The sequence below is a fragment of the Oreochromis aureus genome, linkage group 15 (genome assembly GCF_013358895.1).
Source record: "Oreochromis aureus strain Israel breed Guangdong linkage group 15, ZZ_aureus, whole genome shotgun sequence".
NCBI classification, from domain to species: domain Eukaryota; kingdom Metazoa; phylum Chordata; class Actinopteri; order Cichliformes; family Cichlidae; genus Oreochromis; species Oreochromis aureus.
The window spans coordinates 36,316,378-36,343,286 of record NC_052956.1 but is presented as its reverse complement, the minus strand read 5'-3'; the positions used below and the strand labels follow the sequence as shown (position 1 = coordinate 36,343,286).

At 43.7% G+C, this 26,909-nt stretch overlaps 1 protein-coding gene across 6 annotated transcripts in view; it reads left to right on the top strand.

Annotated features, from left to right (window-relative positions):
* Window positions 1-26,657, top strand: part of LOC116335570 (ephrin type-B receptor 3) — a 57,597-nt gene extending 30,940 nt beyond the window's left edge. The window contains exons 3-16 of one of the 6 annotated variants that reach the window (XM_039598850.1): window positions 933-1,605; window positions 4,836-4,991; window positions 5,916-6,251; window positions 9,124-9,248; window positions 9,755-9,917; window positions 10,264-10,372; window positions 11,908-11,960; window positions 12,116-12,238; window positions 14,563-14,810; window positions 15,383-15,598; window positions 16,595-16,744; window positions 17,052-17,251; window positions 20,195-20,350; window positions 22,781-26,657. In XM_039598850.1, coding sequence (XP_039454784.1) covers window positions 933-1,605; window positions 4,836-4,991; window positions 5,916-6,251; window positions 9,124-9,248; window positions 9,755-9,917; window positions 10,264-10,372; window positions 11,908-11,960; window positions 12,116-12,238; window positions 14,563-14,810; window positions 15,383-15,598; window positions 16,595-16,744; window positions 17,052-17,251; window positions 20,195-20,350; window positions 22,781-22,889 — 2,817 coding nt within the window. In that variant the 3' untranslated portion in view covers window positions 22,890-26,657. Of the gene's footprint in view, window positions 1-932; window positions 1,606-4,835; window positions 4,992-5,915; window positions 6,252-9,123; window positions 9,249-9,754; window positions 9,918-10,263; window positions 10,373-11,907; window positions 11,961-12,103; window positions 12,323-14,562; window positions 14,811-15,382; window positions 15,599-16,594; window positions 16,745-17,051; window positions 17,252-20,194; window positions 20,351-22,780 lie in introns of all 6 variants that reach the window. The other 5 variants (XM_039598849.1, XM_031759302.2, XM_039598848.1 and 2 more) reach the window with 5 other exon arrangements.
* The last annotated feature ends 252 nt before the right edge of the window (window positions 26,658-26,909 follow it).

The following is a 26,909-nucleotide window of genomic DNA, read 5'->3' as shown; positions in this document are numbered from 1 at the left end:
TCCCTTCTCTAGTTTTATTTTCCTCCCCTGTTCCCTCTCCATTAAATGCTCTAAAGCACTGGCACGTCTTTTGCATAGCACTGTTAACTACTGTTGTATTTAAACGTGTCTAAAAATACTTTGACTCAAATGTTTGTCTGATAAAAGAAAGGGGAGCAGATCCCTCAGCGTGCGCACACACGCACACAAACACACTCACACACTTAGATATATTATACACACAGGAATTGCTGTTTGAAGTGAAATGATTTAATCGCGGTGTCCTCATTCGAGATGAGGAAAAGAAGAAGAAAAAAAGACATAACATTACCGCGTCTCACAGCAAAGCTTTTACAGTCTGGTTTGCTTGCACTCATTTAATGAAGCTGGTAATCAAAGTTTAGAAAATTTAATCCCATTTTATCCCGAGTAATTCACCCCCTGGGTACTGTAGTAGCATTGAAAGATGTAGAGTGTAAAAACAGAAAAGCATGAAGGTTAACTGGCGCCTTTTCCCCGCTTTTATTAGAGGACGTTGCAGTCATTGCTCGGTAATTGAAGCGTAATTGGTTGTGAAGCAGTGTGGCTGGTTCTTCCAAACAGATATGAGGTAAACATGCTTTGGTGGCTCTGTGGCGAGGAGGTGACAGGTTCCTGTAATTGTGATGAATTTGCAGTCCTTGTGCCTGGCTTTTCGCCACACTAATCAGGAATGAAAGGTGCATCATGGCAAAAGCAAGGGAATGGAAGTAAAAGAAATACAGCTAAACGGAAAAAATCCAATTCTCGTTCCCTCATGACTTGTGTCCTGGTACTTTAATCACTTGCTTTTTATGCCACTTGATTTAATGTAGCTCATCTAGGTTCAATGGAAGATGCCCAGTAGCTACTCAATATCTATCAGACATTTACAGCTGCTAATTTTTTATGTTCTTCATCTGATTTCTTTTCAGTGGGAAGAGGTCAGTGGCTACGACGATGCCATGAACCCCATCCGGACGTATCAAGTCTGCAATGTACGCGAACTCAACCAAAATAACTGGCTACGTAGCGACTTCATCCCGCGAAAAGATGTACTGCGCGTATATGTGGAGATGAAATTCACAGTGCGTGACTGCAACAGCATTCCCAACATCCCTGGTTCCTGCAAAGAAACATTTAACCTCTTCTACTATGAGTCTGACTCGGATTCAGCCACGGCTACCAGCCCTTTCTGGATGGAGAACCCTTATGTGAAGGTTGACACCATCGCCCCAGATGAGAGCTTTTCCATGCTCGAGTCTGGACGGGTAAACACGAAAGTCAGAAGTTTTGGCCCGCTGTCCAAAGCTGGCTTCTACTTGGCCTTCCAGGATCTCGGTGCTTGCATGTCGCTCATCTCAGTCAGAGTGTTTTATAAGAAGTGCTCCACCACAATCGCCAACTTCGCCGTATTTCCCGAAACGGCAACGGGGGCTGAAGCAACATCGCTGGTGATAGCCCCAGGAACTTGTGTCCCCAATGCCTTGGAGGTGTCTGTGCCGCTGAAGCTTTATTGCAACGGAGATGGGGAGTGGATGGTTCCTGTAGGAGCCTGTACCTGCATGGCTGGTTTTGAACCGGCCATGAAGGACACCCAGTGTCAAGGTGAGTGTTTTCACAATATATAATTTAGGTCAGTTTATGACGTGTTGTGGCGGATTAAGTGGATTAGACATTCTTCAACAGGTTGCTCAAGGTTCAAACCCACAACAGAATAGTGTGCTACTCCATCTTATGTTACAGTCCTCAGATTTCAGGATGGAGTTTTCTTACGAAGATCATATGAGAAGACGTTTACGTTTACATTTTGCGAACACGGTATTATGGTATTAGACTAGTCGTCCTAGTCTTCACAAAGACTTGACTGCTGTGGAAAAAAACACACTGATTGCCTGAGAGATTAATTGGACATTATTTTGGCTACAGGATACACTCTTTTATGCTGGATTGTTCACTCAACACATCATAATGAATAATTTATTTTATCTTGTTTTCTTTTGACATGTTAATCCAGTGATTACAAGCTATAATAATACAGACTAGCAGGGCTACGCACTCCCGTGACCTCAGCTTTGCCTTGAGGTTGGTTGCAAAATGAATGCGCAGTGTGTTGTCTCTTTATGAAAGCGAGTGGCTAATGGCTTCAGGTCTGATGGAAAACATGACAGGTTCACAGAGGTGAAAGAGAAAGGTAAATTTAAACAGCAAGGTCCCGACTGAAATGGAGTGCAGGTGACAGCATGAGAATCATGAAGGATAAATGGAAAAATTTGTGCCTGTGTGTACGTGGGCGTAAAATTAGGCCTGGGCGTGCAGAAAGTGTGTGAAGAGTGAAAGAGCGATCTGGTGAGGTTATCGATCACGTGACTGCAAGGTGCCCCGTGCGTGTTCACTGGGCTTCGGGTTCGAGGGTGATCCCTGCTTGTCCGGGTCCTTCTTCCTATAATAGAAGGAAGCGATGATGTTGCACAGGCCTTATATTTAGTATCCACTCCACTGATCCAGCAAAGAGTGGGTGGATACTGAATATGCGCTCACCTTTAGAAGGAGAGTGTTTGCGTGAGACAAAGGGGAGAGTGTAGTATATCTAAAGCGTACGTGGTTAAAAACTCATTTGTTTGTTTCTGGCACCTCAAGGTTGAAGCTCTGGTGACTGGCCGCTGATAAAATGCTCTCTAATCACTAGAAACCACAAGGGATAAATCTCGCTTTCTTGTTCTCGTTAGGTCCTCTCTCCTTTTCCTTCCTCTCCTTCTATATTATTCCATACTCATTTCTCATCACCCTTTTTCTGTGCTTTTTCTGTCCTCCTTCCAGCATACAGTATCTCTCGCAGCTCTCCATTTCTCTCTGCGCCAGTCTTTACTTCTCCAATTCCTTCCTAATCTGAAGGCCGTTGTGCTCATTAATAAGCCACTAGAGTTACAGTAAGGATGTCAGTATTAATATTAATCGATGAGCCTTTTTTGCCTTCCCACTCATTAGCTGCACATTTTTTACCCCCAATATTCTTTACTTTTTCATGCCTCAGACTTTCCAATTTCAGCATACATTTTAATCAGTTCCTTAAGCTCTATGTTCTGCATGAGAGGATAAGACACAGGGGAGCGAGGAAGAGGGGAGGTGGGGGTCCTACAGGATTAGCATTTTCTATGCCTCCACCTCTTCCACCTCTCCCTCCCTTTTCGCTCTACCCCCTTGTCTCCCTTTCTTCCTCATTCTTTAATGGTTCCTCTAAGGGAAAATGGATAAAAGGAACAGGATGACCCCTTTACTCGCTGGAAGTGATTGATCAGCACTTTCAACCTTTTGGTGTAAAAAAAAAAAACGCTTCCTTTAACGGGAATGCTTCTTCAACATCTTTGCTAACAGTTAAAAATATATATATTTTCTTGCCCTGTGAGCTCAGAATTAGCTTGAAATTTGCTCTGTGTTAGGTGAAAAAATATGAACAAACTTGTTTAAAAAAACTGTCCTGACACCTAAATTCAAGGTCAGTTCTTTATCTGTTTATCAAACCATACTTCCTGTTAGCCAGCAGTGTGGATAACTCTGACAAATTGGTGGGAGAACAAATATACTCAGTGCTAATGTACACGGTGCAGCCAGCTGGTGGTTTTGAGCTAATATTGAACTTTCAGAAGCAGGAAAACAGCAGGAGCAGTAAGTGGTCTGCTGTAAATTTGACCTCTGACCTCAGTCGTTTTCAAAGGGGAGCATAAATCCAACATGGAATCTGTGACGATAATTATCATTGGGGGGGGACAAACATTGCAGTTTGTCCTTGACGTTGACGAGCTAACGCGCTAGTGGGTCAGCTAATCAACTGGCCCTTATAAACTTTGCCTCTCTTACCTGCTCCTGCCTCTTGTTTTTTTATTAGGCATGGCGGCAAACTCATTCATCTTTTAACGAGACAGTTTATGAAAGATATGGAGCCTGCCAAAGCGTCCTGAATCACAATGTTGCCGTTACAGTTTCCCTGCACGTCTGTAACTTATCACACGAGTTATAAACGTCCAAACAGCAGCTATAAATGGAGATATGGCATTTTCAAATGCTAGGAGTGTTTTCATGTGACTGACTTGCTTTCAAGAACCAGTTTAGGTAAAGTTATGCTGAAAGTAGTTTTCTGTATAGAAGTAGTCTCAGTAGAAATACAGAGATAAATAATTTTTTTTTAAAAAGACACTTTGACATGTTCTCTGTCTCTATAAAAACATTTATGTTTGCACATTTGCACGAGGGCCTTTCTGATTCCCTCAATTTGCAAGTTCTGAACACATCGTCCACTAAGTAAATGTTATTTGTACATTCAACAGTGATTAGTCAATATAACAAAAACAGTCAGATTTTCATGTTTTTTGACACCGCGTTTTTAGGAGAACTGGGTTGCAAATGTTACCTCTAAAGCACTTTGAGTCAGCTTCTGTTGTTTAAGTGTGCTGTAGGCAATAAATAAAATGAACATGGCAGTCAACACACACCGATATGTTTGAGGTATAGTTTTTTCTTCACTTCCAAAAACGTAATTTATTTAAAACGATTCAGTGGGCTACATACCGAAATTAGAAACAAAGTATCGATCCTATTGTGCTAGTGTCTATCCGATACTACTACAAGTACTATAATACTTTTGCCACTAAAAAATGAGTAGAATTGTACGCTATTGGCATGGATTGGCAAAAGTAAATTTTGTGCTTTCATTCCAGAGTAAGACAGTTTCTAATATGAATGTAGATCACTGTAGTTTGAAACTGTTAAAATCAGTTTGTTTGTTGTTTTTTTTAAGCTGTTGTTCATGCTTTCTTCATCATTCCCTCTTTTGCCATCAGCTTGCAGCCCTGGCACCTTCAAGTCCAAACAGGGGGACAGTTTGTGCTTGCCCTGCCCAGCCAACAGCCGTGCCAGCTCGGGAGCAGCCAGTGTTTGCTCCTGTCGAAACGGTTATTACCGCTCAGACACAGATTCTCCCGACTCCCCCTGCACTAGTAAGTAATGCTTCCTTCAGCCATCTGTATAACGTCAGTATGTTTTAATGCTAATAGACGTACATCCATTCTTTTTTTCCCACCAGAACTGGGTCAAATGTGTTGTAATCATAAAGTTAAAGTTATTGTGTATTAAACGTCTTTAGATATTTCCATCAACTGCTGATAAAAGCTCCTAGCACAATGCTCCTGCCACGCCACACAGACTGCAAACAAGTCTGCTTGCTTTCCCAGCGTTATCCACAACTTTATCATCCAGCCCCTCCCCTTCCCACCAACCTGCACTCACAACGTCTCTGCCCCACTACGGCCGGAAAGTGAAACTAGCTTTTTTTTTTTGTGCGTTTTGTCTTTTTTTTACTGTTGGCTCTATTAAAAGCAAACACACACCGAGGGGTGAATTTATTCAGAAGTGAAGAGAGAAGATCCTTTTTTCTGTTGCTGGGGTGTGGGGCTGATTCTCCCACAGTGCAGTGAGAGATAAGGCTCCGGTAATTGGATAAGAATTGCCAAGACTCTGCCAATAGTTTGTCTTGCTCGTTGCCCCCAAGCACTCTGTACACACAGACACACACAGACACACAGTGGAAATAAGCATGCAATTCAAATTTGAACTCCTGTCCTCTTTTCTTTTTCTATTTTTTTGAAGAACTGCTGGAACAGTCTCTTGTTAAAGTGAAAGACAAGAAAATGGTCTAGTTAATGCATAAGAAATGTACTAATACCGCAGCGCAGTTACGGAATAATGAATGCATGTGTGTGTAATGATATATAAACTGTGCTTTCCAGTATGAATCTTTTGTCTATTGTCCTGATGTCTCTGTGCTGTCACCAGGACAAATTTCTTTACACCTATTGTGCACGGAGATTGAATGCATTCTCATTGCGACCTATATTTTCCTCATCCCATCCTTCCTTTTGCAGCCGTTCCATCCGCCCCGCGCAGCGTCATCTCCAGTGTCAACGAAACCTCGCTCGTGCTGGAGTGGAGCGAGCCTCGTGACCTGGGCGGCCGCGATGACGTCCTCTACAATGTCATCTGTAAGAAGTGCCTCCCCGACCGGGGAATGTGTTCGCGCTGCGATGACAACGTAGACATCTCACCGCGCCACCTGGGCTTGACCCAGCGGCGTGTGGCGGTCCGGAACCTGCAAGCCCACACACAGTACAGCTTCGAGATCCAGGCGGTCAACGGCGTTTCCAACAAGAGCCCCTATACGCCACAGTTCTCCGCCGTGAACATCACCACAAATCAGGCCGGTAGGTGCAGCTGCAGCACTGTGGCTACCTGGCAAAGATCAGCATTGATGTTTCGGGCGATTCCAACTTTCAAAGGCTGGGAAAAGACACAAAAGGATGTCAGAGAATACGCTCTGCACCTAAAAAGCAGAGATCAATTTCTTGTATGTATGTAGGAGTGTGTTACATATTTTTCCTTTGAACAGGGATTGAGAAGGAAGACATTCTTCTGAATGAGCTTAGAAAGGGACCTTTTTTTCACACGCCCACAGCATGCTCTGTGCTAACACCACTGCAAATAGCAATAGCAAGGCAGTGTATATTCAAAGTGTGGAACCTTTAGTATTCTGGCTGCCCACTGGTTCCAACCCACCGATCCTTCAGCTCTCAGCAAAAAACAGTAACTAGGCCAATGTAGCAATCAGAGCTGAGATGATTTTTTTTTAAACCCATCTGGTATATATAGATATACAGAGTAATAGAACCCGCTATTGATAAGCTAGGTGATGAAAATAAATCAATAAATGGAGGGAGACTGTAGACCAGGGACTTCAGAATAATTGTATATCGTGCATTGGACCAGTAAAACTCCACCTGTCAGTGAAAAAGGATAAGTATCCTAAGATATCTTAATATAAGAAAAAGAAGTGCAGTTTCAACAGTATGTCTCAGTTTGTCCACATGATAAAGAAATGCTTCTGTAATAAATGAAAGAAAGCTTTCAGCATTATTCTTTGGGCTTAAATTATAAGAAGTAAATGTTTTAAATTACAGAAAGAAATCTGAAAGGTTTAGAAAGTTTCCATTAATTCACAGAAAAGGTCCTTTGTGGACCTACTGTGAAAAACAGGAACTCTTTTAAACTGTTTATCTATTACTTACCTGCTTTGGTGCAGTATGAACGTCTTTATCAGAAGGAAAAACTCCAAAACTTGTTAAAATACATTTAAAAGTCCAGAATGTGTGCCCTCCTTAGATTGGAGTCTTTGGCCACTGAGCCTTATGTTTGACACTACAGCTGGGGGACTCTTATGATCATTTTTTTCAGTTACCTAGGAAATCTCACTATTTTCACTGATGTACTTTTACTCACCCCAGTTTTTTTCCAGTGCTGCTTAGCTTCTTTTTTTTTTTTTTTCACTTGTGAATTGAACTCTTTGCTGCTGTGTTAAGTTTGCTCTTTCGGCTAGCCTAGTAAACACCAAGGATTATTCCTTGGCTCCTCCTCCCCCATCCTTTTTCCTTCTCTCCATGGCCTTGTCCTCCTCACCTTTGACCTTCTGTGCCTACTCCTAAAAGATTCTTTAGGAATGCCTTCTTTTTGTGGGTCTGGAACCCAAAGGCTCCACCAGCCCCACATGAGGGCCTCATTGTTTCATGGGGAGGTTTGGTGCTGGGCTGACAGGGACCAATGTCCACCCTTGGGTGCTTGGGGTCAGGTGGGTGCGGAGGGAGCAGTAAAGAGAAAGAACAGGGCAAGAGAGCATCATCTGTGATCAGATTATCCATTTGTGTAGTCCCAAGACCATCCCTGCATGTGCAGTCACCTTTTAAGAATCAAAATAAATACTGGGTTGGTGATAAGCCCCTGGGGCCACCTCCATGGTTACTCCCAATGTCTCCTCCTGGAGGAGGGCCCCTAATCCCTTGGCTAGAGTAACCAGGGGATCTGCCTAGGAAGCATTGTCTTCTGGGGGAATAAGAGGGGCAAGGAGAAATGGAATAGATGGGACTTACAAGGAAGGGAAAAACTCAGGAAAGGGGAGGTGCAGACACCAGAAAGAAAGACAGAGCAACAGAAGGTTGTCTGGTCTCCAAGACAAGCAGCGAGGTTAGAAAGGAAATGGAATGGGGAGGATGAAAGAATGTAAAAATGGGATGTAAAAGTTTTTAACAAAGCCAGCGAAAATTGGTATGTGGTGTGGGGGAATGAGAAACACTGATCCAGGGATTTTCCTAAAGTGAGTGTGGTACAGTATCGAATAATATTATTGTGCAACACTTGATTTCCTTCACTTCACTTCACTTTCCTTATTGACCAAAAGTGATTATCAACACATCTGTCTTGGTTAGACAGGACATCTTGTGAAGAAGTCATAAAACTCTGGAGGAAGGGGGAGTGGATGGAGGGCTGTAGCAGTGAAAGAGAAGCAAAAGAGTTGAAAAGTCCACTGAAAAAGCAGGAAATATATTATTTATATTTAAGTAAAGGTAATAGTGGAGATAGACAGTGGAAGGTATGAAATAAAGTTAAAGGGGTAGATGAGTGGAGGAGGGAGTAAAGGAAAGAGCGCCATGGGCTTACTGTTAATGTGGCAAATGTAAACTAAGCATGGAAAACTCGAGTTATTACATGTTTCATAAAATAATTAGATCGGATGGTGTGTGCACATTTTCTTATTTGTATATTATATTCATGCACAGCACATAAAGAACAAGATCTTTTTCTACAGCCAAGAAAAAAAAGGAAAGCACGGTTCCTCTCAAACATTTTGTTAGTGTGGAGTAACAACGTAGCAGCAGTGAAGCAAGTGCACAGACACATACGTGCAAAAATCTGTATGTGTGGCTGTTCCTTCGCTCGCCTGCTGTTAATGTATGACAGAGGGAACTGCATAAACCTTATCCATCAGTTTCTGAAGTTTGATTCTCTTGCTACAGGAGAATTAGACATAGCCTCTCCTTCCCCTAGGACTCTGGGAGGGAGAATTTGAGCATTAGTCGGGAATGGCTCTGCATACTAACTAGTGGCCGAAGCTTTTCACAAAGCTCACAGCTAAGACTTTGTATTTGGGCTTCTGTGGACAGACAAAGGGCACAGAACTTCAAAAGACATAACACGAAAAACAATAAATAAAGCGGATTTCCCTTTATTCATTTTCCCCCTGTGAAGCTCCCTCTGCAGTGCCCACAGTTCACCTGATGGCGGCCACAGCGAGCACCATGAGCCTGTCCTGGCTGCCTCCAGAGAAACCCAACGGAATCATTCTGGATTATGAGATTAAGTACCATGAGAAGGTAAGCGCCGATGTTAGCGAACGCCTGTAATTCAATCCAATTTCAATGACTCGCATGGTTTCTGTATCATCTGTGTTTCTGTAAATGGGGAAAACAATGGCTCTGCTGATAAACACATGTTGGCCGTGAGGCTTCCTTTTCTTCTTATTCCACTCTTTCCATCTCTTTCTATCCTTCCAATCCCTTCCCTGTTGTACTCTTCCCTTTTCTTCTTATCCCTCCCATCCTCTGTCAATCCATGCCTTAAAAAGTTTCTAAAACCCCAGAAAGTTTAGAGTTTTCCTTGGGGAAAGAACGCAGTCACTCACTATATGCTGTCTTCTGCTGTCAGATTAACATACCAGCTATGATATGGCTCTCCTTTTCTCCCTCTCTCTCTCTCTCGCTTCCTCTTGTCTTATTTTTTTATATATCTGTCAGCTTTTGTTAACCTACATCAAAAGTTTTAGAGAAGGGATAATGAGGAGCAGGGGTGCGTTGTTTAATAACTATATTTGTATGTGCAGGATCAGGGTGAGGCCATTGCCCATACCATGACTGCCCAACGGAGCAACGCCCGCATTGAAGGTCTTAAGGCTGGTACACCTTACGTGGTGCAGGTCCGCGCTCGAACAGTCGCTGGTTACGGTCGCTACAGCAGCCCAGCCGACTTCAGCACCAACCTCCAAAGTACGCTACACCCCGCCTGCGTTACTACCCGGGGATATACTGGGATATGTCTGTACAAATAGTGCAATGCAAAGCTTATAGATGTGTTGGATTTTTTCAAGAGTTTGTAGTGTAAGAAGCCAATATGTGAGAAACGAAAAAAACTGAAATTCCTGTAACGGACTTATGATTTGATAAAAATGTACCTCCTGTCAGCCAGTCTGTGTATCAGCCATACCCTTCCTCTACTTTATAAAGGATTAATAAACCCTGTACTGGTGTACTGAGCTGGATTGTAGCTAGTTTGGTCGATGCTTGTGGCAACTAACTAACTAACTGACCACTTTCTCTCTTCAACCTTGTAAAGCTGACCCCCCAAAGTCACTGCAGGAGCAGCTGCCGCTCATCGTTGGATCAGCCACTGCCACCTTAGTCTTCATCATTGCAGTTGTGGTCATCGCTATTGTCTGCCTGAGGTGAGAATCCCGTTACTGAAACAGCAAGGCTTACAGAAGCATTGGTGCCAAACTTTTGTTTTTCCGTCAATTTGAAAAAAAAAACCCCAAAACAAAACACTGAGATAGCTTCAAATGTCAGCTTTGTTTGCTTGTCCTCCAAACTGCCCCGGAACAGTCTCAGCGGATTGCTTTGCCACCTGTGAGCCCACTGAATGCCAGATTAGCCTTCTGAATCTGTGAATAGTAAACAGCTTTGGCCAAAATGCTACTTTGCTCAGTGGAAACAGCATGGTGGAGCAGCTGTTGGGCCTGATAGGCCTGCCCTCACGGCCCAGCACTCAGAATCAACTGTGCGGTTGCCCGACCACAAAGAACCCAGATGCACCCCTGTCTGCTGAGCCCAATTGACTGGGAAGCTGCAAGTGGCTGCTCATACCTTTCAGAAAGTCTGACACTACATCAGCTGGGTCTAACCGCACTCGTTTATCCTTTATACCATTCATTTGTCAAGCAGAAAATGCCGTGCGAGGGTGTCTATATGTGCGAGAGGCTGGCACCCACTGCTGACTGGTGCCCACTTGGGTTCTCTCCGCAAGCCAGTTCAGGCAGCTGCTGACAAGCGTGGGCATCGGTCATGCTAGACTGAATAATAATCTCCCTGGATCCCCCTCCTTTTCTTTCTCCCTCCTGCCTCTTCGCTCTCCCTAATTTTCACACCGCTACATTGTGTCTCTCTCTCTCAGGGTCTTGGCTTAGCCACTGCTCTGACTACTACAGAAGAAGGGAGAAAAATAGAAATGATACAAAATACACAGCTTCGGCGTATACCAGAAGAAAATTAGAATTTAAAATAAAATGCAAATTACCATCGGGTATTTTTTGCCCCGGTTACTGGTTAGACAACAAAGAAAGCACATTAACATGTGATTTCAACAACCCAGCCCCATATCCGAGCCCACACCCCAACCCCGCTGGGTGCGAAAGGGACAGATGCATGGAGGTGAGGCTGGAGGAACTGAGTGGGTAAAAGAGGACAAGAGTAAATAAATTCGTAAAAACAGAAAAGGGAGACGGACAACCAGAGAGTAAGATCCATGAGGAGAAAAATACGATTGAGATTGAATTGAAATGCGCAGTGTGGTGTCTGCGGGGCGAGGAAGGCGAGACAGCTGAGCTTGCTGTTTGAGTCCGCTTTTGTCTCGGCTGCTCATTTTTGGAGGGGTTGGGGGGGTACCGAGAGTGAATGGCTTTCACTTGGCGCTTCAGACAATAGTATGATATCCTTTTGTTTACACTTGCGCTACAGTCCCCGAGTATGAATCATTTTTACCACTCGGCATTGATACAATCTTTATCAGCGTATCCCTTGCTTCCAGCGCACAAAAAGACTACACATATTTACCAAGCCACATCACAGTGCGACTGCATCTCACGCTACAACTAGGCATTATTAGGGATCTGTTTTCTCCCCGTGCCTTTGTTCCTCAGCAGTGTTTGTGCCCCACTGTGCGGGGACCATGTGACTCAGTATGTGTTTTCATCTTTCTCAACAGAAAGCAGAGAAACGGTTCAGAGTCAGAGTACACAGAGAAACTGCAGCAGTACAGTAAGTCTCTCTGCTAAGCTCGCTTACCTGTTCCAACGGCAGCATGTCTGTGCTTCTCGCTGTCGTCAGAAGTGATCAGACAGATATCACATTGAATATTTATTGTTTGGCAATGGAGATTCACTTTCCTGTTCTTGCCACTGAATCCCCAATAGTAACGCCGGGAATGAAGGTCTACATTGACCCCTTCACCTATGAGGACCCCAACGAGGCAGTGCGCGAGTTTGCCAAGGAGATCGATGTGTCCTGCGTGAAGATCGAGGAGGTCATTGGCGCAGGTAACCCACCAAAGCTCCTGAGCTACAGGGGGAAGACTGCTAGTCACCTCCAGGCCATACCATTAGAGGACTTCACACCAAGCGGTACTTTCACTCAATTCATCGCTAGCCCTCTTCTTGCTCGCCTCCCTACCGCACACCGTCACCTCTTAGGAACGTTTTTGTGTTTTTTGTTTTTTTAGCCTTCCAGATGTCCAGCACTGTGTTAGTGTGACTCACAGTGGTAGCACCCCCTACATTTACCACGCCGTGTGCGTTTAGACTAGTTTTAATACCCATTGTATGGTAGATTATTATTTCACCCATGTCCTAAAAGGCAAAAATTAAACCAATCCTGGAATGGGAGCAATGCAATAAGTATGGCACAAGAGTTATTGATAACTGATTAAATTTTTGTAAAAGCACAACCCCATACAGACAGGATTTATTTCTCTAGGGGAGATTTTAATCCCATTTGATTGCATGTATATGAGAGTCTTCTTTTACCTTTTCCAGTATAAGCTACAAACCTGTTTTTTTGCACACTTATTGAACTTTTGTGTGCACAGATAAACACTAAGCGTTAAGGTTTTGAGTTTCAGCAGCTGCCATCATTGAAATAATGCAGGATGTTGTAATTCTAGTGGTAATTATATCTGGCTACTGGCACACCATGCAGGAATGCTGTAGGATACCTTATCTACCTCTTAAAGTGGGCTTGTTTTTTTACTTCTTTCATACCCCATTGCACTACTCTGCACATCAAAACTGATGCAAAGAAAATTGAAATTTTAAAAGAAGGAAGACAGAAGGTAATGTGAAAATTTGCTGTAGTTGCTGTAGCTCACTATGTTAACCCATGGTGGTTAAACTTGTGTATGTGGTGAAATATCGAGAGATTTACTAGCCAGCGATAGCCTTAATGAGCACTGTGTGAACCTGCGAGAGCTTGATCGTAATGGATATGTACTTTAGAGGACTTAAAGTCCAGCTCTTTGGCTCTGTGTCTGGTTTTGTGTGTGTGTGTGTAAGCTTGGGGAATTCCTGTCTCTAAGAGCCATGGCTAATATTTATCTGTTGTACTCTTCTAGAGGTTTAAATCTGTCTGGTTGGGGTGTAAAATATATTAAATTGCTCCAAGTCCAGGATTGGCTGCCTGTAACCCTGCCCACTTTTTTATATCCAGAGAACCTCTTAATTAAAAAGAGGATTTTTACTGGATCGTTATGTTTGACCTTTTTTTCCCTGGTACTCACACCCTTTCCACTATGTGGTTGTAACCCCCTTGTTTTAGAAACCCTCCCTCACATGATGTTGTAGACAGTGAAATATTTTATGTCTTTGATATATTTGACAGTTATATCTCTGCCTAAAAGCTACAGGACTGTGCCATGTGAGGTTGAGATATTTTAGCATATGTTTCTGAGCCAAAAATGGAAGACGTTGTGATGGCAGAGATGGGAATCGCTTACCACTGCTTCTGCTACTACCATTACTACTACTACTACTACTACTACTACGACAGCTCTTCTACTGCTGAGGCAACTTCTTGAAACCCTCGCTCCCCAGCATTCGCCTTTAAAGTGACAAACCCTCAACCCCTGTCTTCCCTGTCCCCTTCCTCTCCTCTCCCCCTTCCTCAATCCGTCCCTCCATGCCCCTCAACCCTTTGCCCCCGCCTTCCCCGACCTCCCCCACTTTGTTACCTTTGCACCTGTGTTGACACGCATCACTTTCATCACCTGATTTTTCTTGGCTTCTTGCACACGCTTGGTGTAGAGTGTAAACATAAAGCGTCCACAACCCCCAAGCTTCTGTCTCCACCCATCTCTTCCTCCTGTGCTCACTTCTCCGGCCCCTCTGAAGCTTAGCACCCCCCCACCTGCCACACCCCCCAAACCCTTGACCCCCTTTCCCCCGTAATCACCCTAAGTCTGGCCTATAATGTCACCCAACTTTACCCTAAAAATGTTATGCTTTTTTTCAGTCCTGTGTCATTTCACATTGTGCCATTATGCCTTTCACTCACCATTTGTTTTTCTTTTAGTATGTAAGTTAACAGTATAAAGTCACTGTATGCCTCCCCTTATATCACAATCCCTTAAGACTGGCCTAGAGTCTTGGCTTCTCTTGCAGTCCCACTCCCCCCTTGTCCCACCCTGCCCCCAGCTACCCTTCCCTGGCTCCTTGGTTCTAACCAGTTAACTGTCCCCTCTTCCCTCTTTCCCCCCACTCTCCTCCACTCTTCCGTCATGCCTCTCTTCCCTCCCTCTCTCTCTCTCTGTCTGTCTTTCCATCTCTCCTCTTTTGCTGTTTTTCTGGCTGTCTCACCTGGGCTCTCGCAGGAGAGTTTGGGGAGGTGTGTCGCGGTCGCCTAAAGCTGCCCGGGCGCCGGGAGATCATCGTAGCCATCAAGACTCTCAAGGTGGGCTACACCGACCGGCAGAGGCGAGACTTCCTATCTGAAGCTTCCATCATGGGCCAGTTCGACCACCCCAACATTATCCGCCTGGAAGGTGTGGTCACCAAAAGTCGTCCGGTGATGATTGTGACCGAATTTATGGAGAATGGAGCGCTGGACTCTTTTCTAAGGGTGAGAAAAAACTAATTAAAAAAACAAGCACACACCAGAATAGCCCTAAAATTAGTTACTCTGTATAAAATACAATTTTATGATTAATGCAACACTACTGGGTAAATAAGCCCATCCAAAGCCGCTGGATTTTTGTTTGTAGTTATCTCACTGTCTTTGCAACCTTAAAAGGTCTTCTTAAGTGCAGCTGCACAGCTCACTATGGATATCTTACAAATCCTGTATTCTGGCAGTTGGTGACATTTACAGAGCTCAGTCTCCAATGAATCTCTGCCTCAAAGTCACATCATACACTGTCTGCCAGAGAAAAGAGGGGGGGTGATACAGAGATAATGGAGAATGGAAGAATATAGAATGGACAGGTAGAAAAGAGAAAGACATTACAGTGTGAGATGATGAGAGATTAAAGATATAGGTAAGAGGACATATGGAAAAAAAAGCTTAGAAGACACTGAATATAGAGAGATGGGCTAAACCATGAAAGAAGAGGCACACAGACTGTTTTCTCCTTTGAAAATAGATCCTTGATCTGCAATGCAGTTCATACGTGTCACTCTCTCCTCCTTTGCTAGCTCAATGATGGGCAGTTCACAGTGATCCAGCTGGTAGGCATGCTCCGTGGGATCGCAGCAGGCATGAAGTACCTGTCAGACATGAACTACGTGCACAGAGACTTGGCTGCCCGTAACATCTTGGTTAACAGTAATCTGGTGTGTAAGGTATCTGACTTCGGCCTGTCTCGTTTCCTTGAGGATGACCCCACAGATCCAACCTACACCAGCTCACTGGTGAGTTAGTGGATATATTACACGTGACTGCTTTTTGTGTGTGTCTGTATACGTGTGTTTAAAAAGGCTACACATGTTGTTCCAACATCAACCCATTATTGTTGTTTTCTTTTAATCATCGTGTCCAATAAATGCCCGGTCTGTTCCCACAAGATCAGAGGTTTACCTTTTCACTGTGGCACAGACAAGTGGACAAAATAAGGAGAGTTAAGGGTATAGAAGTCTAGATTAAAGGGTGTGGAATGATCCAGTTAATGACATTAACGAAAATGTGAAATTTAAAGATCACAACAGTAACTTCAAGGTCAAGCAGGTGTTACACATGAGTATGTTTTAGATTCCCAGAAACGTTACAAAATCGGTTGCTGACAAATTGCTGGAGTCTCTAATATTCTTCAACTGGCAAAGCAGTTTAAGATTTATGTCTGAAAGGGTATACTGAGCATAACTGACTTATGAATATGAATGATGGTATAAAGACAGGCTTGTTTTTTTCTACTCAGCTCTGATTTGGCCCGATATGAAAGACACTGACCATTTTTTACATCCATGTATAGTAAAGCAAAGAAGGAGAAAAAGCACAGGACAATGTCAGGAGGCGTGCAGAAGGTCAATTCTCCTTATGGCAGGAAGCAGTTGTGTTCATTTTTGTGCTCTTTACTCCAAGAGACACTCCTAGTATGAGTCAGCAACTGTTTATCGGCTCTATAGTTGAATGAAAAGGATTAACAATGACACTGAAAAATGCACTGTGCTGCACATTTCATATCCTTAAAGTTTCACCTCTCTGCACGTGTCATTTGTCTGTAAACGTCTGACTAACCTTGTGTGAATGCGGTGTTTGGGTTCTATGGCATGCACCCATCTGTTGTGCATCAACGTTTCCCGTGGACAGTTTTTTTCTCACCCTCTCTTTCCCTCTTGTATGTGTGACTCTGTGTTTGCGCTCCATCTCTCCAGTATTTCATGCTCACCTACTCATTCGCATATCCACAGGGAGGGAAGATCCCCATTCGCTGGACCGCTCCGGAGGCAATCGCCTACAGGAAGTTCACCTCTGCCAGCGACGTCTGGAGCTACGGCATCGTCATGTGGGAAGTTATGTCGTATGGCGAGCGGCCGTACTGGGACATGAGCAATCAAGATGTAAGCTCACAAGAGAATTTATGCTTATATATAAGAAACCACCTTCTTCTTCCATTTATGTGGAAGAGCCATTCTTTTTCTCACCACACATCCACCCACAGCTCCAACTTTTGCTTGCCCTTGTTTCTGTGAATAACTAAAGCCATTTTTTCCTTCTTTATCCCCGGTTTTCATAATACCCACCATTCACTCTCTTCTGCTGTGCTGTTTTCCATTGACCCGCCTCTCTTCTCGGATCGTCCGCCCTCCCTCTGCGCTACACTCTGTGATTAGAAGTAATTAGGATTTCTCTGTTGTCCTTCCCCAGGTGATAAATGCTGTGGAGCAGGACTATCGACTGCCCCCACCCATGGACTGCCCGACGGCTCTGCACCAGCTCATGTTGGACTGCTGGGTGAAAGAAAGGAACCTACGACCTAAATTCACCCAGATCGTGGCCACGTTGGATAAGCTTATTCGCAATGCTGCCAGTCTCAAAGTAGTCACCAACAGCACACAGTCCTCAGGGTAAGCCTTAATATAAAAAGCACATTGGTCACGTTAAAGTCAAAATTAGTATGAAGGCCATGTCAAGTGGAGCTTTACAGTAAATGCTTGTTTATGCTGAGGAATGTGTTATTATAGAAGGGGACTTTAACTGTGATGGCGTTTTTCTAAATGCCCCTGAGGGCTCTTGTTAAGTGTAATGCTCTTTGTATTAATAATGCATAATTATGGTCATAGCATAAATGGATATTAGTAATGACTACCTTTCCTGAGTCACATGGCGGATTAGGCTTGTTGGGCTTTTGCGGTGTAATATAATAACAAGAACCTTCAGTCAGTTAAGTTTATTGATTTAAGGAACTCAGTCGGTAAAGAGAGCTCTGGTCAGGCAATTTCATTTGCACCAAGGGTAGAAAACTATGCAAATATTGCTAAGTTTAAATAGTGGATATGAATGTTCCTGAATCATCTGCAACAGGCTTCTTTTTAATTGTTCTGATATAATCTCATTCAACTCTTTAGTTTGCACAAGCTCAGGGAAAGCTGTTATGCAAATCCAAATTACCATTGCTCAATACGAGCCTTAAAGCAGCTTCATCGCCAGCTGGGAGCTCGACGTGTCACATCTACATTTAGCTGAACTATCTTTCCATCCAATTGGTTTCTTGGAAAGAATTTGGAGGAATGAAGGCGGCAGAGTTGGCGCAAAGCTGATGGGGCTGACCTACCTATCTGTCTCTGCATCGGGGTCTTTCTGTCTTGAGGGAGGGACAGAGACAATCCTGGGTTGTGCTCAAGGGGGAAACCAGGGTCTCGGTTGGCCACAGGAGCGACGCTCTTAGAAGATTAAGCTTGCGGTTAATTAGCCCGATTAAGGCGATGCAAAAAAGAGATGAGAGTGCCTTTTAATTAGCCACTAACGAGATTTTAAATGGGCCAGCAGAGAGGTGGCCTCCTGCCGATAGACCTAACAAGGGAGGAGTAAAAGATGTTACAGTCGTCCTGGTCGGCACTGAAGGGTGGCTGGAGGTTAGCTAACGCTGTCTGACATTAAAGACTTTGGCTGCGGGAGTTGCACATGCCTGACCTGACTGAATATTTGCCCGTGTGAGCTTCGGTGATTTCTATCTTGTGCTGCAGCTGAGTCAGTCAGAACAAGCAAAGAAAGAAAAATCAAACTTTTCTAAACAATGACTGCATAAAAGGCCAAACCACTGACTAATGCAGCAGCCATTTTTTTATGAAATGAAGTTCGGCTTGTAGCGGTCTCACTAGCTAGCTCACAGCATTATCCAGCCTTCCTGCTGCGTTGTGCTTGTGGCTAACATGTGGCCAGCATAAGTCTGGACCCCTTTTGAAGCCAACTTTATGGGAGGACCAACAATACTCCATTAAGAGAAGCCAGAGTCGTGCGTTAACGACAGCCCGAGGGCTTGGATGCCCAAGCACAGGCCTTATTAAAAATCCCTCCATCTACACCACTCAATGGAGCCTCTGTATCACTGTTATTAACTCCCCTCCTCCTCCTCCGTGTGCTTTCTCTTTCCCCTCTCGTTCTCGCTCCATCCCTTTTAATTGTTAATGAATCTAATGCCATCAAAAAGGATGACAGGGATCAACGGAGCAGAGAGGAGTGGAGACAGTGGCGCTCTTTCTTGTTTCTTTCCCTTCACATCCCAGGACATTCTCTCCACCTCCACCTCCTCTGTCGTTCATCTGCTGCGCTTTGCTCTGAGTTGTTGCACCGTTTTATTAAAACTCCCAAGGTGGCCTCTCTATCTGCAGCGTTGATCAGCGCAGGAGGTTAGGTTCTTTTTTTTTTTCCTAAAAAGCCCTTTTGGGGCTGTCAACAGGTGCGCAGCAACATGCAGAGCGCCCTCCGACACGTTTTCAAGACGTTTGAGGGAAGCGTTGCGCAACTAATCACATTCATGCGCTGTCAAACACACATGAAGTATGAGTTTGTGAGTCATTTCTTCCAGAGTCCCCAGCATTGCAAGTCGGCGCTAATGCGAAACCGCGCACACATGTGAGTGACATCTGTGTTTACATTTCAGTGTTTTTCCCTCCCTGTTTTTCCTGAAAGCAATTTTTAAAAAATATTTCCACCTTTGCGGACTCGTGTTGCACACAGTGCATCGTTTTATGCATTGGTAATTATGCACTGAAAGGCATATGGCTCCTAGCCCGTCGTTTAAGCTCGTGTTCTCACAGCCGGACGAAATTTGATTTGAACTGACCTGCAAAACCGCAAAGAGTCCAATCTTTCCAGATCAGATTTAAAGCACGTTTGTAGATGGTTTAATAGTGCGACTCAGTACACAGATTGAATTTCAAGTTGTTGTTAATCTTTTTTTTCTTCCTCTCATCAGTCCCCAAACAAAACACCCGACATCTCTTTGCAACAAAAAGAACGAGAAGCAAAACACAAAGAGGGAGCTTTTCAGATATTTCCAGGTTTTCATTTCTTGAGGTTTTCATAAAGAAGGCACTTTCTGCATTGTTATTAACATTATCATCATCACTGATGCTGCCAGACAGATGCATTCCTGACTAAAACGATCTCCACTTGGTTTCTTTAACACTTGTTGCTGGTTTGAGCTAGATTTGAAGCTCTGTGAATACATGTGACCTCCCCTCAACAGCTGTTGCGCCAACATCCACCACCCAAGCCTCCAGCCAGTCTCTCCACAGTCATAACTTGCTCCTCACCCACCCTGTACATTCCCCGGGCCCCCACCCCTCCCCTCCCCCCTGCACACAACTCAGTACAGAGGAGAGGAGAGGAGGAGGGGGGAGAACAGAGGAGGAGAGAAATGGAGAGGTGGCGCTCAGCGGGGGGCGTTTGGGGGTGAGGTTGGCCGGTAGAGGCACACAGAGTGACGACCTTACCTTAACCCTCTCTCTCTCTCTGTTTCTCTTTCTGTCTCTCCTCCCTCCCTTCCCCCCCGTCCCCTAATGTAGGGTTTCTCAGCCCTTGCTTGACCGCTGTGTGCCAGACTATACCACTTTCACCACTGTGGGGGACTGGCTGGATGCCATCAAGATGAGCCGCTACCGTGACAACTTTGTCAACGCAGGATTTGCTTCCTTTGACCTGGTGGCCCAGATGACAGCAGAGTGAGTGGAGCTACTCAGGTCTACAACTCCTGAGCGGGACTGAGTTTCAGAGTCAAATTAAAAACACTTAAATATTATGATGAGATGCGTAAAACAGGTCTCTGAACCAACTCAGATATCAGAGAATAAGAAAAAGAATACATTTATATTTGTTTTCCAGTAGCTATGCTCACATACTTCGATATATGCAGAACACTAGTTTAATAATTGAAGATGTCAGAGATGACAAAGTGATTCTATTGGTTGATCAGAAGTTGCTCGCTCACAAACTGATACTTTGTTCCCCGTTTTAGAAGCAAACAAATCACCGTTACACAATTGCACAGCACCGCAGCCTACAATTTTTTAAGATGACTCTTGTGGCTGTTTCCTTTACTGCAATTCGGTTCAGCTTTTATCATGTTTACAAACAGGAAATGATGCAATGGAAGCCATGGAAATTGCAGGCCGATGATGATCAAATAAATGAATTAGGATTATAATGATAAATAAATCATTCTCATTAGGTGCATAATAGGCAGTGGAGGTGGGAGTAATTTGTTTCAATTTGGCTAGGCTGACAGGTGTGGTGTACTGTGGCTCTCTGTTGCCCTTAATGGCCAGTAATTCCTCTAATGGTGCCCATTTATTATCATTTCATCCTCCGTCACTGTGCTGATGGGGTTGGCAAAATATGGGGGGGGCACCATTTGTTTGTGTGAAGTTGTGGTGACTCAACTGTGGCGAGAGGACAGATGTGCGCTGCGAATGTGTGTATCTGCGATTATGTACATATCTGGTTAAGCGACAGACTTCACTGTATACCTTTGTTTTTGAAGCAGAGACACTCATAAAGTCAGAAAGCATGTTGTCTGTAGGTTATATTAGATCAGAAGGGACAGGATGCGTACAGAGGCAGAGCGCTGATGGTCAGCTGATCAACTGATGGTCTGCTCTCTCCTCAGCTATTATCTGGAGAAGTCAAGCAAGTGTATGTATAGACATATTTATACTAGTATGAAATTACTGACATAATACCTAATAAAATGGCCACAGTACCAACTTGAACTGATTCTTCGTGGTATAGATTCAACAAGGTGCTGTAAACAATCCCCCAAGGTTTGGGTACAAATTGACATGATAGCATCACACAGTTGATGCAGATTTGAGAGGATATTTGAGAGCAGTGAACACATCATGTTCAAGAAACTAGTTTGAGATGACTTGAGGTTTGTGACATGATTACCTTATGCATGAAGTAGTCCATCCCACTGTGACCAGTCAGCTATACTCAGGCAGACTGTTGTGTTTAAATTATGCTTGGGGCCCAAAGCCTGACACGAAAATATCCTTCGCACCATTACTCCACCACGACTCTGAACCATCGACAAGGCCGGATGGATCCATGTTTTCATGTTGTTTTAAGTTCTGACCCTTCAAAATGTGGCAGCAGAAACTGACACTCATTACCCAGGCACCTGCTATGGTCCAGTTTTAGTTAACCTCTGCGTACTGTAGCCCCAGTTTCCTGTTCTTAGGGGTGACACCCGGTGTGGTCTCCTGTTTCAAGGTTCAACTTGTTGTGCGTTTGGAGATGCTCTTCTGCATACCTTTGTTGTAACGAGTAGGTATTTGAGTCACTGATGCCACTGAAGCATATTTAACTCACAGAACAGCCACTCACAGTATAAATTCTCTTTTTTAAACCATCCTCTGTAAACCCTAAAGATGGCTATACAGGGAAAAACTCAGCAGATCAGCAGTTTCTGAAATATTCAGACCAGCCCGTCTGACTTTGCCACGTTCAAAGTCACTTAACAACCAGCCTCACAATGGAGACGCTTGGTTTGAACTGCAGCAGGTTGACTCGACCATATGCACACGTCTAAATGCATTGAGTTGCTGGCATGTGATTGGGCGATTTGATTGGGCGGTTTAAAGGTGGAGCTACCTGCTGAAAGTAGCTTGTAGTTATACAGAGAAAGGCTGTTGTTCATGAAGAAAACCTTTTGCTTCCCTGTTCCCGTGTTTTTTTCTCGCCAAGTGACAGACGGGTATAGACTCTCTGAAGTCTGCCACCTGCCAGACAGTAGCGAAGTTTGCACTTTAATCATTAACTGTCATTACTGCTGCTCGACTCACATCCTCTTGCCCGCCTGCTGGGTAACAAAGGTATCATGCATTAAGACTAACACTCAGATGAGTGCTCCCATTTTGTTACCTCACTCTCAGAATCCATTTTATGGTCCATCGCCAAGGTGAGGCCTATGTTGCGTTCCCACCTGGTCGAGTGTGTGTTCACTTGTGGTGAACAGTGAAATTTGCACTTCAGCTTCATGTGATGTTTTCCTTCTTTTATTTCTTTTCTTTTCTTTTCTTTTGTTTTCACGACTGAGCCACCTGTTCTCATTTTTCCTTTTTTTTTGTTTCCTTTTTGTTCTTCGCTCACAGGGACCTGCTGCGGATAGGGGTTACATTGGCTGGCCATCAGAAGAAAATTCTTGGTAGCATTCAGGACATGAGACTACAGATGAACCAAACACTTCCTGTCCAGGTGTGAGTGAGAAGACACGCAAACCGATGCAGTCGAAGGACAGCCAGATGGAAAAAGGGGGAGAAACTGTGCCAGAGATTGCCACTGGAAAACCCTAGCTGCCTGACCCATCTCTGCCAATTAGACACTACGAAACTGGCTTGCAGTGCCTCTGAATATTTTTTTTTCTTTATTTCATTACCACTTACATTTCCTGTTTCTGCATTTTTTTGTTAGTTTTCTTTTTTTTTCTCCCCCCATCCAATCGGAGCTTGTGTGTTTTTTAAAGAGGAGAAATAGTTAACCCCCGTATATCCTTACGCGTGCCTCACCAGCTCTGGAGTGAGTTGATGTTTGCATGCATGTGCGTTGTAGTGGAGTTGGCCTTAGTCCTGTCACTTAAATGTCACACTCTTATCCTCACACAAGAGCCCCTCCCCTTGATTCCTGTTCCCAGCTCTGCTGGATGATCTATGTAGGAACGAAGGAAGACCCTTGTATAAAAAAAAGTGAAAAAGTTTTTACATATAACGAAAATTAAAGCAAAAAAAAAAAAAAGTGTTTCAGACCACGGGAGAGCGAGAGGACAGTTTCCTTGTTTTGATTTTTCCTTGCTAGAAGTTGTTTTATTGTGCACGTGTGTTGTTCTCCATCTTCATATTGAAGGTGTGTTATCTAAAAGGGCACTTGCTGGAAAAAGGTGGGAGGTGGAGGAGGGCAATACGATGGGCTGCGGTCTAAAGGTCGAAGGAGTGACGGAGGTCAATAAAGGTCAAACGGAGGCGGCCATATTTCTGGACACCTGTTTTGGTTGCTGGATCCTCGGTAGCTCAGCAGACGACCTCTTCACTCTGACCTGAAGTGACTCAGGATAGTTTCCCAGCGTGGGAACACCTGCTCATCAACTGCATTTTACACCTGGTATTTTTTTTTTTTTTTTGCTACTTTCGTTTCTCTGCACCATATTTTCTGTTTGTCTGATTTTTTTTATTTTAATGTTTTTCTTTCTTGATCATATTTTGGGAGATTTGTGGTTTCAAAACGACTGGTCAGACTGAAGTACCCCCGCTGGATACGTGGTGACGACTGGGGGGGAGACGAGGACTGTGGCAACAAAATAGAAAGACCCTTTTGGCCTTTTTGTGTGCATTTTTGTATGTGTGCGTGTGTGCATGTGGGTTTGTATGTGTGATCAAGTGCGACTGGATGCGCGGGTGTGGCGAGTTGCACACAAATATACTGTACAATACGGCTTCCGCTATTTGCCACCATGGAGAATTTACGCATGAACTGAACTGTGATAAGGAGCAAATATATCTGAAACACTTATGCTATATTCTGTGGACAACTGTTAAAAACATTCTTTTTTTTATTGAATCCAAAAAAATGGACTTTGGACGTAAACATATATATATATAAAATTATATATATATATATATATATATGCATCATGCAGAAACTGAAGACAAACCATGATGGACACTTTAATTTCTACTTTCTATTGTGTGGGTTTAGAAATAATCAGAATCCTTGTTTTAATTTCTTGGCATCCTGCCCTATGTATTTATTTGTACCTCACCCGCCAACCCACACACCCCTCCCCAACAACACCCAGAAGGACTTTAGGCCGTTTGGGGACTTGGAACAATCAGAAGGAAGAGAAACTCCCAAGAGGATTCACCTATTGAATTGATGATTATTAAAAGAAGAGAAATTGCATAATAATTGGATATTGTATTTTTGTTGTTGTTCTAAACAGCCTGTACATGTTTTGTAACGAAAAATAAGATAAATAACAAGAGAAAAAAATGGTGTTTTGACAAAACAGACATGCTGTTGTGAAATGTTTGATTTTGAGTGAAAAAAGGACAAAGGAAGAAGAGGGAAAGTCAGGAAGTAGGGTGGAAGAGTTGAACACCACGCGTCTGGGTCTCGTCTGAATTGCCAACTCACTGTAGGTGTGTTTAAGTTTTTGTCTGCCATTTAAACTTGATATTAAGCTTCCCTGAATCCATTCTCATTCGCAACATGAAGAGCGTTTGTGAAGCTGTACTTAATCGTCTTCCAGGCACATTATTTTCACTCCTTAAAGTCACTTAAATGCAGACCAACACATCTTACCAAGGACTGTTATTATTAGGGAGCAGGTCCAGAGGCATTGTTGTGTCAGACTAGTCATTTCACCAGAGCACCCCAAGAGGTGGAACTCCATCATGTGACCTGCACTTCCCTACAAAACGATACTCACGTGAGAGACATCAGAGGAGAAACCTGCTGGTCACTGTTGGTTAAAGTAATGCTGAGGCCCATCAGGTCTCACAAGGATATAAGCATGCGGCTGACGCAGACATCCAGGGCAAGATGACCTATCATTAGAGCTCTTCATTCCCTCTGTGGCCTGTAATCATCCTGTTTCAGCTCATGCCGCTAGTGCACGATTAGTACAGTGCAGGATCAACAGCCCAGACACGCAGTCAAAATCTGCAGCTCCTTTCATCGTAACTGAAAGCCACAATTCTGAGACTGCACCATCTGCACTCCTCACAGAGAGGTATTTCAAGTTAGCTGAATAAGGATCCACAAGGTACATCACCGGTGTGACCTTCCAGAGGTAATCAGCACATTATGACAATATGATTCCATAGATATGTAAGGACAGCATGATGTTAGCGACCGTGGAGCGTGCCAACCCCCTCATAAGTTCTTTCAAATGAGGAGGACATTATGCAAAACATACAATGCGTTCCCACCTTTGCGTGTTCTCATTCCACATACATGTGTTGTCACTACTGCTAGTACACTCATTAAGGGCTTACTAACATGTAACAGTTGTAGGAGAAGCTCAAATAGGAATTCTGCAGTAAAGTCAGACTTCATCGAGGTTGGCAGGTCGTATTTGACATGATGGCTCACAACCAGGTGTGTCAGTACCGGCGACAACATTTGCTAACACAATCAGAATCTGTTAGCAGGCTCTTTTTTTTCACAATTATATTGTTTCCTCTTCTGATGCAAAACACTGTTTTGTTGGAAAAGAGCGACAGACATTGAGAAATGACAGATGCAGAAATAACGGACTCATAGTCTCACTTTTTTTATTTGTCAAAGTTTCTTACCATACACTTCCTCCACTGGCTCAGTCACTCAGCTTAACCCCACTGTTGTCAACTTGGACGCGGTGCCAAACGAGACACAGCTGACGGGCATACAAAGCTAGAAAGCAGGGAATAAAGGGGCTCAACGAAATCAGATGGCAGACATGCCTAATCATGAAAAATGACAGTTTTGGAGCTCGCATGAACTCTTGATGAGGTGCACATGGTGTTCCGGAGCCTGGAGTTGGGTTCACCAAAGTTAACCGGCCATGAGTGATGAGCTCAAATGGCAGCGTTGCACATATTTAAAAGATTAAACCGTCACCACATCAACGCAAACAATTAATCTTTAAGTGTATTTTTCACACATTTGGGAGAGTGTTTCACATTTAACATCGCTGAGAGGAAATGGCTTTCTCTCCTGTGTTCTTTGTTCATTTATCAGACTTTATGATGCTGAAATTGAGATAAACTGGTACTTTTAGTCTGTGTGAGCATGTGCGTGTGTGTTTGTGTGTGAGACCATATGTTAGAAAAGTATTGCCGTTTTGATCAGCAGAGATCGGGCTTTGTCCGCTCTCCTTGTGTGCCACATGGATTTAAACTATCCAAACATTCCTGCCTTTCTTTACATTTTACATCATCCACCACAGCACATTCACCCGCCCTCGCCAAACCCCGCCCCTACCCCCGCCCCTCACTTATATATCTTTAGCTTTTTTTTCTTCAGTTGTGTTTTAAATAAATATATACAGTACTGTCTTTTCTTCTGTCTTCTCTTCTCACTACGCATATGTCTTCTCGCCACTTTTAAAAACCCTCGTAAAAGTAAGCGACATGTTTCAGAGAGTACTGTACATGTTTAGTGAAATGGGGGCAGGAGGTGGGGGTGAATGAAGAACTGATAGACTCAATTGTTGATTCCTCTTTGAAAAGGATTGAGATGTATTTA